Source organism: Pteronotus mesoamericanus, unplaced genomic scaffold (genome assembly GCF_021234165.1).
Source record: "Pteronotus mesoamericanus isolate MK-2021 breed Mesoamerican mustached bat unplaced genomic scaffold, CSHL_Meso_final contig_347, whole genome shotgun sequence".
NCBI classification, from domain to species: Eukaryota; Metazoa; Chordata; class Mammalia; order Chiroptera; family Mormoopidae; genus Pteronotus; species Pteronotus mesoamericanus.
Genome location: NW_026555137.1, coordinates 12,591,728 through 12,610,752, shown reverse-complemented (window position 1 = coordinate 12,610,752; position 19,025 = coordinate 12,591,728). Strand labels below are relative to the sequence as shown.

Genomic DNA, 19,025 nt, shown 5'->3' with positions numbered 1-19,025 from the left:
ACAATGTTTCCTGTATCTTCTTCAATGAATATATTTTTCGTATTACATGGCTGGATACCTTCTGGACAGATCTCATATACTCAAAAGAATTGAACGCGGCCGCTGGAACAGACACTTGTACATACACATTCACAGCGGCTGTTTCCATCATAGTGAACAGAGGGAGACAATGCGAGTGTCTCCCCACAGATGACTGGAAAACAGAAGGTGGAACCATAGACTTAAAAGTGATTAAAATAGTAAATCTATGTTATATACATTTTGCTACAATATAAGAAAACTCAGAAAGGCCAGTGATTTCCAAGGATGTGAGCCCCGGGGAGGTGCTAGCGCTGTTAGGTTTTTCCTATTTTTCCTGAATAGTCAGTGGGTTAGTGGGTTGAGCTGGACATGGAAGAGCTTCCACAAACAGACATGAAAGCGAAGGGCATCCCACGCTGAAAACCTGGGATGAACACAGACATGGGAGTGGCGCTGAGGCCGCCCTTGTTCAAGGAGCTGCGAGTGGGGAGGAGTTATCAGAGTCCACGGGGCAGGGAGCGACCTTAGGGTGTTCTGGTGGCTTCCTCCTCCCCGGGTTGCCAGCTCCAGGTCCAAGGCCACTAAATTATGTTTACTGTCACCCTTTATATAAGGAGGAGGCCTCCCAGGCTGTCAGTCAATAAAGGAACAAATGGATCGGGGCCATAGTCGTGCTGGTTGGCCCCCCACCTGGCGGGCACCCAAGGATGCCCGTCTCAGGGAGTAATGGACTTGGTGTCCACGGCGCTCCGCAGGCCCTCCTAGAACCACTCCCAGGATCCCCAGCCGAGGCTCGGGAGGGCCACTGGTTAGAAGCAGAAGGCACAGGGGGAAGGGGACAGCAGGAACGGATCGTTCTCACCTTGACAATCAGAATCCTGTTTTAAACTCCATGCTGCAGACTTCAAAGAAAAGCCATTGCACAGGGGGAGAGATGAGCACAAGATCACAGGACGGGACACACTTCTTCATTTAACCCACCCTCCCCAGGACTGGGCTGAGTCCTTCCCGGCAGGTGATGTTCTGTGCCTCCAGCCTCGCCCACGCAGCCGTCTGTGTCTTGTCTCTTGGAGGGTTATCCTGAAACACAAGGGGCGCCCACGGATATGCTGTCGGATTGAACAGACAGCGATTAGACCTCCCTGCCTTTGTGTGCACAGGATCAGAACACAGTCAAGTGAATGCAAATGAACGGACTGCTTGGGGCTCATATTTGCATTTTTTCTGTTTAGTTTATTTCAATAGAGAGAAAGCATGGAATTGGCTAAATTGAACTCTGGAGACTGGAAGTAGTCATGATTGTATTCCAGTGTAATCATCAAGCCTAGACCCTTTGTCTAATGCTATTTAACCTCTTTTTAGCCTTTCCTAGGAATGTGGTGCCAGGCAACTCAGCTGGGTGTCCAGAGCTGGGAAATAAAAGCCCAGTAATTCACCCGGTACCCATGATGCTCTGTCATCTAGGATTTTGCTTAGAGAGTAGGTGAAAAAGTAAATGAGACCCTTTCAGGTGTTTTCCTGCGTGTGTGTGTGTGTGTGTGTGTGTGTGTGTTTGTAAACACATTTCTTTTGAAAGAACTCGATGTAGGCTTGCAGACTTTCAAAGCCCAGATGCTACATGGTTCTAATGCTGACCCTGAAGGGTGACCACAGACTGAGCTACAGAAAGAGGTGCCATCAAAACGCCACATCAAACGTAGGCTTCAGAAGTATGTTTTTCTGTGACTTGAAACAAACATTAACTCTTGGAAAAGCACAGGAATGTTCCAAAGATGCAAGTTTATTACCAAGATGGCACAGGCAGGTCGGAGACGGCGTAGTAGAGAGGGAGCGGGGGGGTCTGAGAGAAGCCACTGGGCAAGAATGGGGTTTCACTCTGTCACGAATTCCATTTATAATCTTCATTTTCTTTCACCTGGAATGTTCTTTAAAAATTCATGGAAAAGGACAGGGGTGAGTAGAAATCAGGGGAGAGACTCTGGTTGCCATGACAACATGACTCTTGACTCCACCTGGATCCCCAACTGGTGCCTAACTGCCTTTTGGGTTACTACAGAGACCTCTGAAATTGGGATTAAAACATTGGGTTTAAACCTGAGGATGATTTGAAGTTGAAGAACAACTAAGTTTCTAAGCAGTACAATGAGCTCGTCTTTACTCAAAAGATGCGCGATGGTGATAATGCAACATAATCGAGATGTTTCCCTATCCCTCCCCCAGCAAGACTGCCGTCAGCCACTGCAAAGTCTGTAAAAAGTGACAGGTAGAGAGGTGTCCATTGTGAAGCACTGATGATTAATGATAATAGGTAGGGCCAAATAAAATTTGAAAAGTAAGTGAAATTTCAGATAATGTGGAAAGTGACAGAGTAGTAGTTATAACATTATTTATAACGTTATAAACGTTAGGAGTACTCCTAACCTGCTCCCGCAGGTGGATTAAATAATGAGCACACATCTATTTCAGACCAGTCTGTGTGTTCAGTGAGAGCAGAGGGTTTGTTTATTAAATCACTAAGCACCCCTTTATAGCATCTCTAACTTCATTAGCGTGCACAATTTTTGGCACTGTTAATTCAGGAGAAACCTATATATAGACCTGTCACTTTCTATTCACTTGAAAGATCTACTAATTTGCCTCCTAAATTATTGGGTTTTTTGTTTTGTTTTCATTAAAGTGATGACATTCTAGCTTGTGATTATGCTAAACTAAGTAAAAATAAATATAAGGTCTTTTCCCTTCTTTCTTAGAACTAATAAGTTCTAAACACTTTCAAAGTTACTATAAAGAAAGGTCAAAATAAAAAATCAAAAAGCTCAGTTCTTGCCCTGAAGGTTCTTAGGATCTTGTGGAAAGAGCTACTTTGAATCAGCCAAACTGTAAGATTTGTGGGCCCAGTGCCCAGATTGCCAAGTCTCCCCAAGATTTCTGACAGCAACTACAAGGAGTTAGGGTTCAATTACCAAGGTAGGGGGAGGGGCGCACACACACCCACTCTCACTTCTGATACCAACTGCAAGTCGGGAGGGGTCCTAAAGCCAACCTCAGGTTTGTTAATTCACTAGTAGGGATCATGGACTCACTGCATGTGCTCACCCCTATGATCAAGGACAGAAACTAAAGCCAATGGAAGAGAAGCATAGGGCAGAGTTCAGGAGGATTTCAAATGCAAAGCTTCATGGTCCACCCCTGCGGAGTCAGAACATGTTACCCTCCCGGCGTTGATTTGTGACGATATGCACCAAATATCACTGTGGGAAGCTCACCTGTGCTTCTTTGGGCAGAGTTTTTACTAGAGCTTCATTATGTATTGACTTACTGATGTCCCACATGGAAATCGGTCTCCAGGTTGATGGATACTCATGACCCAAAGCCTCTGACCTAAATCACATGGCTGATCTTTCTGGCATGACCAGCCCCAACCCTAAGACTGTTACGTGTGCCCAGTCTCTACCCTGAACAAAGATACTCCTCGTTGGTGAATTATACGGTACCTCCCAAAGGCTGAGGTCAGGGGCTAGATGCTCTTTGGGCAAGGCCATATTCTTCACTACCCAAGAGCTGAGACTAGTCTGAGCAGAGAGGGAATGTTATAGTTGTGTAGCAGGAAGATGGAGGCTTAGTGTGAGCTTGGATGGCCAAGCAAATATTTGAAGAGCCATGGAAGGAACATGGGACATTCCCAAGTAAAAGGGCCTTTAAGGAAGACATAATAAGTGTCTTCTGAAGTGTGAAAGGCCAGTGCATGCAGAAGGTTTGGTCTTTTCCCTAGAAAACAGAGTGAGTACCCATGGGTTAGAAGCATAAGGAAGATTTAAGCTCAGTGTAAGAAAGAGCTCTCTAATAATATTCAAAAATGCTACATGGGCTTCCCCGGGAGATGGAAAAGACTCAGTCCGTAGAAATATTCTGACGGAAGGCAGATCACCTGTTGCAGCGACACCCCTTTTCTCAGGAAGTGCAGTGAGCCCGAAGACTCCCTCACCTCTAATTCTGTTTCTAAAAACACTGTCAACCTTGACTCAGGACTGTATCCCGGAATCAGTGGGCTTTCTCTGTTGTGATTCTTATTATGTGAATTTCCCTTAAAAAGTCGTAGGTCGTACCTGGTGCTATAGCCTTGGAATGAATTTCATTCTGCTGAGCAGAACTTAGATTTTAGAATCTCAAGAGTAACTCAGGTTCTACTAATTCTGAGTGATCAACAAGTTAGACTGGGGTGAAGCTTTTCCTTGCTCTGAATGAAAAGGAATGAGTTGTTAAGCAAGTGAATAGTGCAGAAAAGTTTTCATGGAACACATTTAATTTATGTAAGTGAGCCCATGTCTTATAACCAGTGTGTCTTGGTAAATGAGATTGAACCTGATTAGTTATGCTTTTAACTTGAAATCTTCTGTTAGCTATAAATTGAAGTTACATCATACACGTCTCTTAAAATACTCCATTGACACTATTTGCTGTTTATAGCTTGTGTTTCTCATGAAGGAGGATGAATCAGGTAATGCTGAAGTAAGTAAGCCTGGTTGACCAGAACTCCTGGAGCCAGCTCACTACCTGGCAACTCTTGCTCAGCTTCTCAAGCTCACTGGTTGAGGCCATACACAGTTCACAGGTGAAGTGGCTGGAAGCTGGGATTCTTATTGGAATGTAATGTAGTTCCAGGGTCATAGCCTTAAGAACATGAGGAATTCAGACGTTTTCTTGACATTTCAATGGTAGCTGTTATCTTGATCTGAATATCTGACACTTATCACCATCCTGTGTATGTGATTTGCATTCTTGAACACTAATGGTGCATTACTTACACACATACACGCACATGCACGTGCATAATCTTTCTTTTCTAAGAAAGAGCATGCCTGCGCGTACAGGGGGTGGGCACAGGCATGTGCCTCATTATGGTTCTGTGTCTGCTGCGGTTTCCATTGTGGCCCGTAGGAATCTGTCTCCTGCAAATTCTTCTGGGGCTTGATTAGTTTTCTGGATTAACTAAACTCCTTTCTGTCAATGTGCTACTAGAATTGACATCCTCTAGCCGGGTGGCTTGGCTGGTCGCAGTGTCGTCCGTACACCAAAACGTTGCAGGCTTGATCCCCGGTCAGGGCTCGCGCCTAGGTTGTGGGTTTGGTCCCCCGTCGGGACGCGTACTGGAGGGAACCGGTCGATGTTTCTCTCTCACATTGAAGTTTCTTTGTCCTTTTCTCTCTAAAAATCAATAAACATGTCCTCAGGTGAGGATTAAAAAGACTCTGCCATAGGTGGAGGGGCCCAGCCTCATCTTGCTTTCTTCGGTGTCTGTTCTGTGTGTGCGCTGGAGGAGACTGGTCTGTCCTGAGGGGTGGCCTTCATAGAGACACACAGTCCTGGTCCTCCCGGACAAGGACATGAAAGAAGGGCTGTCCATGGTCCTGGAGTTAGGTGGCCTGACTTGGTGATTCCCAGCTCACGGCTCTTTTCCTCTTCAAACGGGCGTCGTTGCCAGCTGCTCCCAAGGTCTTCACCTCCTTCCGGGAGAAGGTATGTTTAATGCTGCTCGTGAAGGGAATGGCCTTTTGCTGGCGACGATCCCCGGGCTGCATTGTAGCAAGACTTTGCACATCTTATTTCACGGGCAGCCTGTACTATCACCCCAGCGGGGAGGGCCTCCTCTCCTGGGAGTCAGTGAATAATGAGCTACCTATTGCATGCCGCCCTTTCAGAAAGGAACTTCGGGTTGTGTGGGGTGTTCGGGGGACTGCAAGCAAATGAAGGGTCTTTCTCCATCCTTACCTCCTGATATGTGGGGGATCCCAGCCAAAGAGACAGAACTGGGCTCTAACTATCGAGGGCTGGGTAGTCTTGAGTTACAGGGGTGGTGGGGACATGCTCTAGACTTAAGGGGTCCTTCCTTATCATGTGCTTCTTGAGATGTGCTCTTCTGTCATTAGCTTTAACCAATGACATCCCAGCGTGTTTGCGTGTCCGCTTCCCTCTCTGGACGGCGGGCTCCGTGTGTGCCGTCCAGTCCCGCTCCCTGCACATCTCGCACCTGCACAGCGCCCTACGCGGGGCCGGCACCCACTAGGTGCTTCCTGGAGGAGCTGCTGCAGACACCATGCGTTCCTGAGTTGAGTGTGAGCGGCCTCGCAGCCCCATTGGAGAGATAGGCCCCAGCTGCGGCCTGGCGCCCAGTGAGCTCTAACGCTCGGCACTTCTCAGTCCCTCTGCCTTTTTCCTTGGCGCTGACTTCACCTCTCCCTCAGTGAACCATTCGAACTAAAAGAGGGACGACACAGCCCTGGCTGGGTGGCTCAGTGCGTTGGAGCTCCCCAGTCGCGGTGCCTACGGGAGGCAACCGATTGATGTTTCTCTCTCTGTCTCTCTCTCCAAAAACCAATAAACATATCCTCAGGTGAGGATTACAGGGAAGAGAGACAGCACAGGCAACAACGCTCAGGGCAGAAAGAGATTATTGAATAATAAAGCAGCTAAGACTTACCTCCGCGCCCTGGGGGGACTCTCCGGCCCTGCGTCCGGGGTGGTTCCATGGTGCACCCTTCCTGCGGGGCACGAGCCAACAAACTTTTTGGCAAAGCAGCAGAGAGTACACAGTTGTGGCTTTACGGGCCCTGCGAGCCCTGTCACAACTGCTTAGCTCTGCTGTGGCGGCGTGAACGCAGCCAGAGGCAACGTGAGGGCGAGGCTGCGCTCCAATAAAACTTTATTTACAAAAACAGGCAGTGGGCTCAGTTTGGCCTGCAGGCCCTAGTTTGTCAGCTCCTGTCCTAGGCTACTAATTGTTCTTTCATGTTCCTTTAAAAGTATTAATTAAAGTGTATTCATGTGTTCTCTTGCTATGTCTAATAGAAGGTTGACGTAGTTTGAAAAGCAAGCTATTTTTCCAAAAATCATTTTCCTCATTGAGTGATTTGAGAGAGAGGAAGGGAGAGTGAGAGAGAAACGTTGATTTGCTGTTCCTCTTATTTTATGCATTCACTGGTTGATTCTCACACATGCCCTGACTGGGGATTGAACCCACAACCTTGGGGTATCAGGACAGGACTGTAACCAACTTCGCTAGCCGACCAGGGTCACAAATCACTTTTTAAAGGGGTGTGTGTGGTTGGGGTGGGAGGGAGGCGGGCTATGTGAGGACGAAACATGGCTGCAGACCCCCGCGGCTCAGCTCTGTCCCCTTCTGCTCCTGCCCAGCCGGCCCTGCACAGCCCCAGCCCGCCCCATGTCCCCCGAGGCCCTAAAGCCCTCCCCCAGCCTGGCCCTGGGGCCTGGGGGTCGGCGGCTCTGCGCGCGGGTTCTCCTCTTCCTCTGGCCTCCGTCTCGACGCCAAGGTGCAGGCTGAGTTTGCGCCGACCGTCATCCTGGAGGCCCTTCTAACCTTGTTATTTTCCCACCAGAGACCCTGAGTTAAACCTGCTCTTTGCAGCCGTTAGTACCCTGCCCACCTTTCACCTCGGTCCCCAACGTCACTGCCTTTGTTTTAAAGGATCAATTAGGAGGAGGTGGGAAAACCAGAGCTTTATGGCCACCATTTCTCACTCCCATAAGGGTGTGCTTCAGAGTCTACCGGGCTCAGGTGAACGAGTCTCGCTGGCAGTTTCCCTGGCTCTCCGCAAGGAGAGCTGAAATGCTGGTTGCCAAGCAACACACATGCCCTGACTTCTTCCCACCATGTGGACGTGAAAAACGTCCTGTGATTGCTCACGAATGCGGAATCATGGGGGCGCACACAGGGCAAACGGTTTGCTATGCCAATATTGCATCCGCTCTTTGCTGTCTCTGGTGTCTTTTCCTGAGAACTCACACGGGGTCACAGGGACACGTAAGTGGGGTGTGCTTTCAGCGAAGTGCACTTAACAAGACTTAGCATTAACGTCAAGCCTCGTCATTTGCAGATTTTGTATCACACACTTGCCTACTTGCTGAAATTTGTTTGTGACCCCACATCGATGGCCGCGTCGTTTCATCGTCCCTTGCAGACGTGCACGGTGGTGAACCCTTTGACTGGCTCAGTAGACGTGCTCCCAGCGGAGCCCTGACTCCCCCTTTCTTCCCGTAAACAAGTGTCCTTCTCACAGCCTATGTAGTGCCCCATTTTTTTGCATCTGTGAATGTTCGTTGGTGATTTCACTGTTTAGTGAAACTAGACTCTGTAGTGGCGCACTGCTGGCTAGAGCGTGCCTCTCAGAGGAAACCCGTGCCTTCTCTGGGCTCCATTCAGCTGCTGGCGTGAGTCTAATGCCAGTGAATCAACAGCGTGGAGCTCGCAGGAAGAGGAAGAGGCAAGCCCCTGGTCTGTCCATCAGGCTGGCCCGGAAGGCGCCCTGGTCACCTCTGCGGTGCCCGAGGAAGCGGTGGGAACTCGGGTGCCTGTATCTGGGGATCCACAGGGTGACGACCGGCTCAGTAACAGAGGGCAGTGGGCTGCGCTGTGGGGAGGCCGAAAGCCGCAGAGAGTTACGGCCCCGGTGCCCAGCCAGGAAAGGGTATAACCCTGCTCAGCTAGTGTTTTATTATGAAGAAATGAGTGTCTGTAATTCATCTTTGTAAGAAATATATTTTAAATAAGGTATCTTGAAAGAGAAACATGTATGAAACAAGGTGGTGTATCGATGAACTGACAGACCGTTGTGGCCCGAGGCCCCCAGGAGCCTCAGCCGCGTGTGTCCCGGGAACCATGGCTCTGCGGCCATGAGCTCCGTGATCGCAAGGACTCCAGAGAGCCTGGCCGCCACGAGCAGTGAGAACTGCCTGCGTGGGGTCACAGCCTCCCCCCAGTGGGATCTCTCTTCCACGTCTCGTGGGGGAGACAGAGCCCAAGGCTCGCACAGGTTCAGTGTCTTTGCTGAAAATGTCTTCCGGGACTTGACCTCCTCACCTGGGCGCCGGCTCTGGCTGTGCCTGTGCCCCCCCCTCTGGATTCATCTGGAAAGCGGTTACATGTTTACAGCCAGGCCGCACTCCTCCGCCACACACCCCTCCCGCCCCTCCCGCCCCGGCCTTGCCTTTCTGTCCTAGTTTGGGCTGGTATAACAAAATACCACAGGCTGGGTGGCCTAAACAACCAAAATTTATTTCTCACAGTGCTGGAGCCTGGGAAGTCTCAGAGCAAGGAAGGCACTGGCAGATTCGGTGTCTGGTGAGGACCCACCTCGTGGGTCATGGATGGCGGCCACCTTGTCGCCATCGCCTCACACGGTGGAAGGGGCGAGGGGGCTCTCTGGGGCCTCGTTCACAAGGGCAGTAATCCAGGTCATGCCCCCCCCCCCCCGTAGCCTCGTCACCTCCCAAAGGCCCCACCTCCGAGCACCATCAGAGTGGGGGTAGGCATTCAACACGCGAGTCCGGGGAAGTAAACATTCCGCCCCAACACTCTCCACCACCGTCATCACTGATTACTTTGCAGAAGGGAGGCCCTGCGAGATTTTTAAACCGCCCTGGAACTGGGCCAGAGTGAGCCCAGCAGCCCCAGCCTGACACCTGCACTGGTCCCAGGAGGGAGGGAACAGCTGCCGCTCTCACGTCGGCCTTTCCTCCCCGAAGGCCGACGCAGGTTGCATGTGAAACGTCCGTTCCCGAGGTCTGATCTCTGCGGACAGCGGCCCGCGGCCCTCGCGGACTCTGCGGAGCGGGACAGCCCCTCTCCAGGGGTCTGTGCGGGGGTGGCCGACGGGGACACAGAGGGAAGGACGGCCTCCTGTCACCTGACACGAACACAGCACAGGGATGTGAGCGTGGGGCGAGGGGAGCAGAGAGGCTGCAGAGGGGAGATGGCCCTGGCCAGCAGCGGGGAGGCTGTGGGCGGAGGGCGAGGCAGGGGAGCCTCCTAAAAGCAAGGCAGGAGGGACGCGGGGACAAGCTCAGGAGTGGAGACGCAGGTGCCACTCCTCCAGGCCGGTTTTTAAAGAGCCTGGAAACAGCCTGTAAACTCCTGGGCCTGGGCTCTTCCCCACAGCACCTGTGAAGTCCTTAGAGGGGGGTTTTTCTAGAATGTTCTGCGTTCTGTCCCTGATTAAGGGCTAAGACCTACACCTGTGTTTCACCACGTATCAGGAATAGGAATACTTTTATTGCTACTCTGTGCAAGTAGGAGGGTTAAGAGACAATAGCAATAAGGTGGTTGCAACTCCTTGGCAAAAGGAACTTGGCATGTATTATAAACATACGGCTCTTCAGTGCACATTCCCGGCCAGAGAACTGCTTGCTGTAGCAGGGGTGGCCCGTGGGCCGAAATGCACAGAGAAGGGCCGTGTGTGCCCGCGGCGCGCTGAGTCATCGGGCACATGCCACCCTCCTCTCATTTCGGTTCCCAGGCCTCGTCATGCGCAATGTCACACGCACAGGCAGACTCGCAGGCACACACGTCACGGCCAGGACGGATGTGCCAAGGGGGTCTTTTGCATGATGAATTCTGTCCTCGGAGTTCAGATCCCTAGCTTGGCCGCCAGCCGCAAATCGCCCCGTGCTGGCCGATGATGTTCACTGGTTTGCTCTTCCAAAGGGAAGGGGAAAGCCGCGCAGGGGCCGCAAGTCAGAAGCGAGCCCGGCGCGCTGACGCGGCCTCGCTGCTCTGTCTGGCAGGGAGAGCAAGCTCACCATGCTTCTGCGCGAGTCCCTGGGGAACGTGAACTGCCGCACCACCATGATCGCGCACATCTCGGCCGCGGCCGGGAGCTACGCGGAAACCCTGTCCACCGTCCAGATCGCCTCGAGGGTCTTGCGGATGAAGAAGAAGAAAACCAAGGTAAGGAGCCTGCCAAGGGCTGGGGGGCTGAGGGAGGAGCTTTGGGGGAGCCGAGTCCGAAAAAGCCCGATCCATATGTCCAGTCCCCAGCGGCAGGGGCACAGGTGTTCGGTGTCCCCCGGGCGGCAGGAAAAGCTGCGTGCTCCTGCAGAGGGACGTCACCTCCGGTCCCCACAGGTGGTGCCTTCCCAGGTCACCCAGCCAGGACCCCCAGCTGAGAGCTCTGGTCCACTTTACGTGGTTCAAATGCACTGCTAGTTCGAGACGGGACGTTTGGGAAGGACAGGGAGTACAATCCCTTACCTGCCTTGGTCCGACATGCCCCGTGTCCTTCTACTGGTTGGCCCCCAAGGGGATCGTTAATTCCTTGCTCATGTGGCCCCACTTCCCCTGTGTTTCCCGGAGGTGTTTTCAGGTTGCTGGGCTCCGCCCCATTAACTCACTGGTTTCTGGCAGGTACTGAAAGTCTGCTAGAAGCCACTGGGCTCATTTTCTGAGGCGGAGCCCATGCCAGGACAGGGCTGCGTGAGAAAGGGCTTGAGAGGGTGGTCGCGCTGACCTAGGGCCAGCAGGCCATGGGTGGAGCTCCCCCCCGCCCTTTTTGTAGCTTTAAAAAAAATCAAACATGTTTTCCACCCAACGTCCCGTGGTACCCGCTGCCCCCATGACTTAGGAGCTCAGACAGGGCCTGGGCTGGTCACCTCCTCTCGGGAGCAGCCTCTGTTCCCCCATGTGCCACTTGGGGGTCCCCTCTGCCTGTGTGGCCATGACATGGGGAGCAGGACGCACTGCCCAGTGCAGCCCAGACGACCGCCCACACGCAGGGAGGCCAACTGGGGGCCTGGAGAGCCTGTGTCCGGCCAGCAGGGCGGGCTCCCGGGGGGCGTGCCTGGCGGCGGCCCACGCCAACCGCATTCCTCTCGCCCCCAGTACACGTCGAGCTCCTCCGGGGGAGAGAGCTCCTGTGAAGAAGGCAGGATGCGCAGGCCCACCCAGCTGAGACCCTTCCACGCCAGGGCTGCGGTGGACGCCGACTTCGCCATCCCCCACCTGTCCAGCGACCCCGACTACTCCTCCAGCAGCGAGCAGTCCTGCGACACGGTCATCTACATCGGGCCCAACGGCACGGCGCTCTCGGACAAGGAGCTCACCGACAACGAGGGCCCCCCCGACTTTGTCCCCATCGTGCCAGCCCTGCAGAAGAGCCGGGGCGACAGCCGGCCCGCAGAGGCCGGAGAGGCTGCGGCCGGCAAACCGGAAAGGGACTGCTTGAAGTGCAACACGTTCGCCGAGCTGCAGGAGAGGCTGGACTGCATCGATGGCAGCGAAGAGCCCAGTCAGTTTCCTTTCGAAGAGCTGCCTGCTCAGTTCGGGGCAGAGCAGGCGAGCAAGTGTCCCCCGCTGGGCCAGGCGGCGGGGGCCGCCCTGCTCTGCGAGTCTGAGAAGGAAGACAACGGGTCAGACGGCCAGCTGACTGACAGAGAAGGCACGGACGCCCCGGCCTCCAGGGCGCCCAGGAACCCCTCCCCGGTCCCTGCGGCCGCCCTCAGCAGCAGCCCCACCCCCGCCTCGCCCAGGAGCATCCCGGGCAGCAGCGGCAGCGGCGGCGGCAGCGGCCAGCACGGCGCGGCCCAGCTCGTGCAGAGCCCCAGCCTGCAGAGCAGCCGGGAGAGCCTGAGCTCGTGCGCGTTTGGGGACGGCAAGCCCAGGCCCATGGGCTCCCCCCGGCTGGGCGTCGCCAGCCTGTCCAAGACCCCCGAGTACAGGCCGGCCAGCTCTCCTTCCCAGAGGTGCAAGGTCTACACCCAGAAGGGCGTCCTGCCTTCTCCCGCCCCACTGCCGCCCTTGACCAAGGACCCCGGCATGGTGTCCAGCGAGTCCCTGCTGCAGCCTGAGGTGCGCACGCCCCCGGTTGGAATGAGCCCCCAGGTTTTGAAGAAATCCATGTCTGTTGGGAGCGAAGGGTTCCCCAGTACCCCTGCGGAGGAGGACGCGTGTCAGGCAGCGACGCCCGCGGATTCCAAGAAGGAGCTGGTGAGCACCACGACCGTGACGGTGCAGCAGCCGCTGGAGCTGAACGGCGAGGACGAGCTGGTGTTCACGCTGGTGGAGGAGCTGACCATCAGCGGGGTCCTGGACAGCGGTCGCCCCACCAGCATCATCAGCTTCAACAGCGACTGCTCGGTGCAGGCCCTGGCCTCGGGCTCGCGGCCCGTCAGCATCATCGGCAGCATCAGCGAGGACCTGGAGTGCTGCTCCGGCGTGGCGCCGGTCTCCGAGGTCAGCATCACGCAGTTCCTGCCCCTCCCGAAGCTGAGCCTGGACGAGAAGGGCCGGGAGGCGGGCAGCCGGCGGTCCTCCATCAGCTCCTGGCTGAGCGAGATGAGCACCGGCAGTGACGGCGAGCAGTCGTGCCACAGCTTCCTAGCCCAGACCTGCTTCGGGCACGGGGAGGCCATGGCGGAGCCTCCGGCGCCGGAGTTCATCAGCGGCATCCCGAGCACCGCCGCGGGGTGCCGCGAGAAGCCGCAGGCCGGCCCCGACAATGTGCTCATCTTGTCGGAAATGGGGGAGGACGCCTTCAACAAAGCCACGCCCATCAAAGGCTGCAAGATATCCACCCTGGGCAAGGCCATGGTCACCATCTCCAACACGGCCAACCTGAGCAGCTGCGAAGGGTACATCCCCATGAAGACCAACATCACGGTTTATCCCTGCATCGCCATGAGCCCCCGGCACGCCCAGGAGCCCGAGGTGTCCGCCGCCACCGACCCCAAAGCAGCCCCCTCCCAGGAGAGAAAGGAAACCAGAGCCAAGAGAGAGATGACATTTGAGGACCCGTGGCTGAAGCGAGAGGAGGAGGCAAAGAAAGAGGACGCGTATCCTGGCGGCGAAGGAACAAGGTCTGAGACGGCCGTGGGCCCCGCAAAGCCCGAGGCCGCAGCAGAGCGGGAGCTGGACAGCAAGGCCAACGCCGGCGACAGGCTGAGCAGCAGCAGCGGCGAGGTGTCTGCCTCCCCAGGGACCGACAGCTGCCGGAGGGTGGTGGACGGCTGTGAGACGGTGCTGCCCGGCGGGGCTGCCCAGAGCCCCCTGCCTCCCAGCAAAAGCCTGAAGTCCAGCAGCCTTCCCAGGGCCTTCCAGAAAGCCGGCCGGCAGGAGGAGCCGGACGGCCTTTTCTACCACTGCATCCCCGAGACTGGCGGCGGTGGCCCCGCTCCGGGCAGCCAGTCCTCCAAGGCCACCCTGGAGAGGAAGGTGGCATCACCCAAGCACTGCGTCCTGGCTCGGCCCAAAGGCACCCCGCCTCTGCCGCCAGTCCGGAAGTCGAGCTTGGACCAGAAGAACCGGGCCAGCCCCCAGCACAGTGCCGGCGGCAGCAGCACCAGCAGCCCCCTGAACCAGCCCGCGCCCTTCCTGGCCGGCTTCCCGGAGGAGCCCAGCGGCAAGGCGAAGGACACCAGCAGCAGCAGCAGCAGCAAGCTCTTCAGTGCCAAGCTGGAGCAGCTGGCCAGCAGGACCAGCTCCCTGGGCAGGGCCACTGTCAGCCACTACGAATGCCTGTCGCTGGAGCGGGCGGAGAGCCTGTCCTCCATGAGCTCCCGGCTGCACGCGGGCAAGGACAGCACCATGCCCCGCGCTGGGAGGAGCCTGGGCCGCAGCTCCGGGGCCTCGCCCACCAACCCGGGCCCCCCGCTGTCAGCCGGGGCCTCGCCCAAGGCCAGCCAGTCCAAGATCTCGGCTGTGAGCAAGCTGCTCCTGGCCAGTCCCAAAGCGCGCAGCCTGTCCACCTCCACCACCAAGACGCTCAGCTTCTCCACCAAGTCCCTGCCCCAGTCGGTGGGCCAGAGCGCCAACCCGGTGCCGAGCGGGAAGCACATGTCCTGGTCCACGCAGTCGCTGAGCCGGAGCCGGGGCTCGGGCCTGGCCGCCAAGCTGCCATTGCGCGCCGTGAACGGGCGCATCTCCGAGCTGCTCCAGGGCACCGCGGGGCCCCGGGCCTTGCAGCCGCGGGCCGGGCCTGAGGAGGAGCGCGCCGGGGGCCCCGACGACAAGCCGGCGGCCGCGCCCCTGCTGCCGTCACCCTACAGCAAGGTCACGCCGCCGCGGAAGCCACACCGCTGCAGCAGCGGCCACGGCAGCGACAACAGCAGCGTGCTGAGCGGGGAGCTGCCCCCGGCCATGGGCAGGACGGCGCTGTTCTACCACAGCGGAGGCAGCAGCGGCTACGAGAGCATGATGCGCGACAGTGAGGCCACGGGCAGCGCCTCCTCTGCCCAGGACTCCCTGAGCGAGAACAGCAGCTCGGTGGGCGGCAGGTGCCGCAGCCTCAAGACCCCGAAGAAGCGCTCCAGTTCAGGTAGGCGCTGGGCGCAGGAGCGGCCAGGCCGCGGGACGGACACCCAGTCTGTCCTTTCCCCCAGCCTGCCACCGGCAGGCCTCTGCTGGGGACATGGCACAGAGGGTTTCACTCTTAAAACAGACCTACTGTTTGGGCAGCAAATGGGGCTCAAGGTGAAAGGCAGGATAGGGCAAACGGCAGGGCCCAGCCCACACTCTGCGGCCGAGGGGATAAAACCTCGGCCCCTCCATGGCCGCCTCGCCCCCAGCCCGGGCTTCTCCGTCCGTGGTCAGAGGAGCTGCCCTCACGGCCCAGTGGCGGCAGGACCCAGCGGGGCTTGAAGCCTTGGGTTGGCCAGGAAGTTCCTTCGTCGTTTCTGTACCATGGTTCTGGGAGTGCTTAGTTTAACTTCACTCGAAACAATTTTGTTAGATTGTATCACAACAGCTGCCATACCAGCCTGCATTTTAAAAAAAAAGTTAACAAAATTGGTGAGCTTTTGTGTAGCCATTTTCAATATTGAAGATGAAAGAAGTAATATTTTCAGAGTGTTATTCTTTATTATTTCAAGAAAGGTAAAAACAACTGAAATGCAAAAAAAGATTTGTGCAGTGTATCCGACTGAATGTGTCCAAAGTGGTTTGCGAAGTTTCTTCGTACTATTGACGTTTTGACCCTATAATCCTCTGCTGTGGGCTGTCTTATGCATTGGAAGATGTTGAGCAGCACCCCTGGCCTCTGCCCATTAGACGCCAATAGCGGGAGAGAGCCGACATACTCAAAATATCCAAATCAGTAAAGTTATTGGTGAAAATAAAATACGTGCCTTTTATTTTATGGGAAAAAAACTAACCGGGCTTTTTGGCCAACCCAATATGATCTCCACCTCGCCCGCCCACACAGGGCGCCAACACCAGCCTGGTCGTCGACGTCTGGGTTCCTGTGTGACGCTTCCTGTGTGGCCAGGTGTGTTGAGTGTTGCAGCGGGCTTGCACGTCCTCTTTTGCGGCTCGAATCTACCAATCCATTTCGTTCTTTCAATTTCTTCTCGTTTTTCAAGACTTGCATTTTTTGGTTTGGCTGTTACATAGGAGTCAAGAGGAAGAAAAACTGTAAAGTAACTGCCCGGAGAGTGGAAAGCGGTCTCTGCTCATGTCCTTGCAAAGACCCCTCCCCTCCTTTCATAGGCCCTTTATAGGCTGTTAAAGGAAAATGGTGTAAAATAAATCGCCAGGCTGGGCGCCAGAGACAGGATTTAAGGCTGAGGGCTGAGGGCCTCCTGAGCCACTGCCGTAGATCCAGGCTCCGAAGTGGATGTGGCCGTGGAGATATGCTCCTTTCAGGTTAGGTGACCTTGTCTCGCTTATTTATCATTATTATTAAGAGAAATGCTGGCTGTCAGACATGATCAGCATAAATCAAAAGCAGCTTCTTTAAGAGAAGCCATAAAACTCCTGAAATTCCTGGCCAGGCGGCGGGACTTGCAGTTGCTGGGCACGTCTGGAGCGCGAGGAGGGACAGGCCCTTCATCAGGGGCGGCTTTGAATTTGGAGAATTTTCATGCTTTGGTTCCTTAGTAAAAGTGAACTAGAGCTGTCGCTCCAGGAAGGAGCCCTCGGAGGGCTTTGCCGCGCATGTGACAGGAAAAACGACGGCACGGTTCCGGGCGGTTCTGGTGGCGCGGGGCGCGGGGCGTGGGGCACCGGGCTTGCTCTGCTGGCCCCAGCGAGGAGCAGGCGGAGCTAAGGGGCAGGAGGCGTGAGTCTTGCACTGTGTGACCTTGAGGGCGTAACTTTCCTCTCTGGGCTTCAACTGACTCACGTAAAAAGTAAAGTGAGGCGTTGGCACAGAACCGGTCTCTCTGATGCCCCCATTGCACGTGATGATTCAGATCATCTTCCTCCCTTTCCACAGGACGATCCATAGTCAGTGGGATTTACGTTCAGCTGTTAAATAGCGATCGGGCTGCGTTGCTTTTTCAGGGCCATGACGTAGAAGTTCCAGGTGTGGCGGGGCAGGGGCAGGTGGCTGAGAAGACAGGCCGCGGGGGGAGTCTGTGAGGCAGTCAGGGAGGAGGGGCAGGCAGCGCGGACCAGGACTGAGCCCTGAGGTGCGAGTGGTCGTGGAGATGCAAGAGGAGGGGGCGGGGGGTCTGGGGAAGGGCGGCTGCGCAGCGGGGAAGCGGGGAGCTGGGCCCCGGGCATGGGGGCGCTGCCGGCCCAGCAGGGACAGGCGGCGCGCAGGCCTGGGCAGCAGGGCCGTGGCCTGTGGGCCACAGAGCGAGACCAGAGCAACAGGGGGATGTTCTCATTGGACGCAGTGACAGAAATAAAATGGAAACCCATGTCAGGCTGTGCCTTGCGCACAGAGCAGCTGTAAGGATCACTGTTTAGTCCTGTGCTGCTTAACGACAGGGATGCATTCTGAGAAACGTCAGGCGAGTTCGTCGCTGTGCGAACAGCACAGCACGCGCGCGCACACGCCGAGGTGGCAGAGCCCTCTGCATGCCCCGGGCAGGGAGTCAGCTGGGCGTTCCCGGGCTGCGCGCCCGCACAGCCACACAGCACGCACAGAACCACGTGAGGTTAAATCAAGCACGACAGGAAATGGCGCAATCAAAAGACGTGGTAGACACGAGAGGCATGAGGCTGCTGCGAACTTTTTTGTAATGTAAGTAAAAAAAAGTATAAAGTAATGATAAAAAGCATAGTAAATACATGACCCAGGAACAGAGCCGCCTGTCACCAGGAACGGTGTACGGCACGTAACCCGCACGCGCTGTGCTTTACAACAGGTAGCGCAGCAGGCTTGCTGCCACCTCCACCACCGCACACACGAGCGGTTCGTCACGCCACAGTGTGCAACGTCGCCAGGCAACAGTCCTGTGGTTCTGCCTGGAGGAGACCTGTGGCCCCGGGGTGCCTGCCCTGTTGCATCTCCGGCTTGGAAATAGTTCGCCTTCCAATTAAAACTCTGCAGCAGCCAGTTCAGCCAGCATCGCCCTTCATCTGGGAGGCCGTGGGGCTGGCTCTTCTTGGTCAGGAAAAGGGCTCGGATTGAGTCTCCCTCCCTCCCTCCCGTCTCTGATGCCTGCAGCTCCTTTCGGTGCTGGTGCTGTGTGCTTTCTGATCCCTGTCCTCCTGGTGCAGTGGGTGGGGAGGGGAAGCGGCTGCTGGCTGGCGGGCTCTCAGGGGCGGGCTGGGCGGGGCGAGCGCATCCCCCACGAGGAGGGCTGTGAGGGTTCAGCGCTCAGGCGTTTCCTGACACCTGAAGAAGAGGCCGCATCTTCAGACTCGGGGTGGCGCTCCTGTCTGGGCCCGGCAATGTTAGAAATGGCAGGCCCGACGTCAGGCTTCTCACCGGGGCCGCCAGTGCTGGAGAGGACAGAGGGACGGCCGTGACTGGCCAGCGACACCGCTGGCAGCCAGGGCTGGGGTGGCGGTGGGGGGCTGGAAGCTTCACTGAAGTGCCAGCGTGGACTTTCTCAGGGCAGGCGGCCGCTCCATACAGCAGAGCCATGCTGGCTGGCAGCGATCGGCACCAGTGTCTTTTTCACACCCTTGACCCCTGTCCGACTGGACAGAGTGCTGGGCCGACGAGCAGGGAGAGATGGAGGCGGCGGCGGCGGCGGCCATGCCACTCCTGCCCGGCTGAGCGGCCACGGGAAGCCAGCGGTCGCTGGCAGAGACTGGGTCTGCAGAGAGCTGGGGGCCTCTGCGTCAGGGTGGAGGTGGCAGCGCGCAGTGAGCCCCAGAAGTCACACCTGCGTGGGGCCCAGACCAAGGCCCCGTGGGCAGTCCCCTCCCGGGGACGGCGTGGTGCGCGCTGCCATCGCTCCCTGTGGCCGCTCAGGCAGCGCAGGGGCGCCGCCTCGCCCTCTGGAACCACTTGCAGCATCCAGCTCCGTTTCCGGTTGTCTGA

At 56.3% G+C, this 19,025-nt stretch overlaps 1 protein-coding gene across 1 annotated transcript in view; it reads left to right on the top strand.

The window, feature by feature from the left end:
- KIF26B (kinesin family member 26B) overlaps nt 1-19,025 on the top strand; it is a 370,054-nt gene that overhangs the window by 346,049 nt on the left and 4,980 nt on the right. Inside the window, exons 11-12 of the mRNA XM_054576682.1 lie at nt 10,600-10,762; nt 11,693-15,122. Coding sequence (XP_054432657.1) covers nt 10,600-10,762; nt 11,693-15,122 — 3,593 coding nt within the window. The remainder of the gene's footprint in view (nt 1-10,599; nt 10,763-11,692; nt 15,123-19,025) is intronic.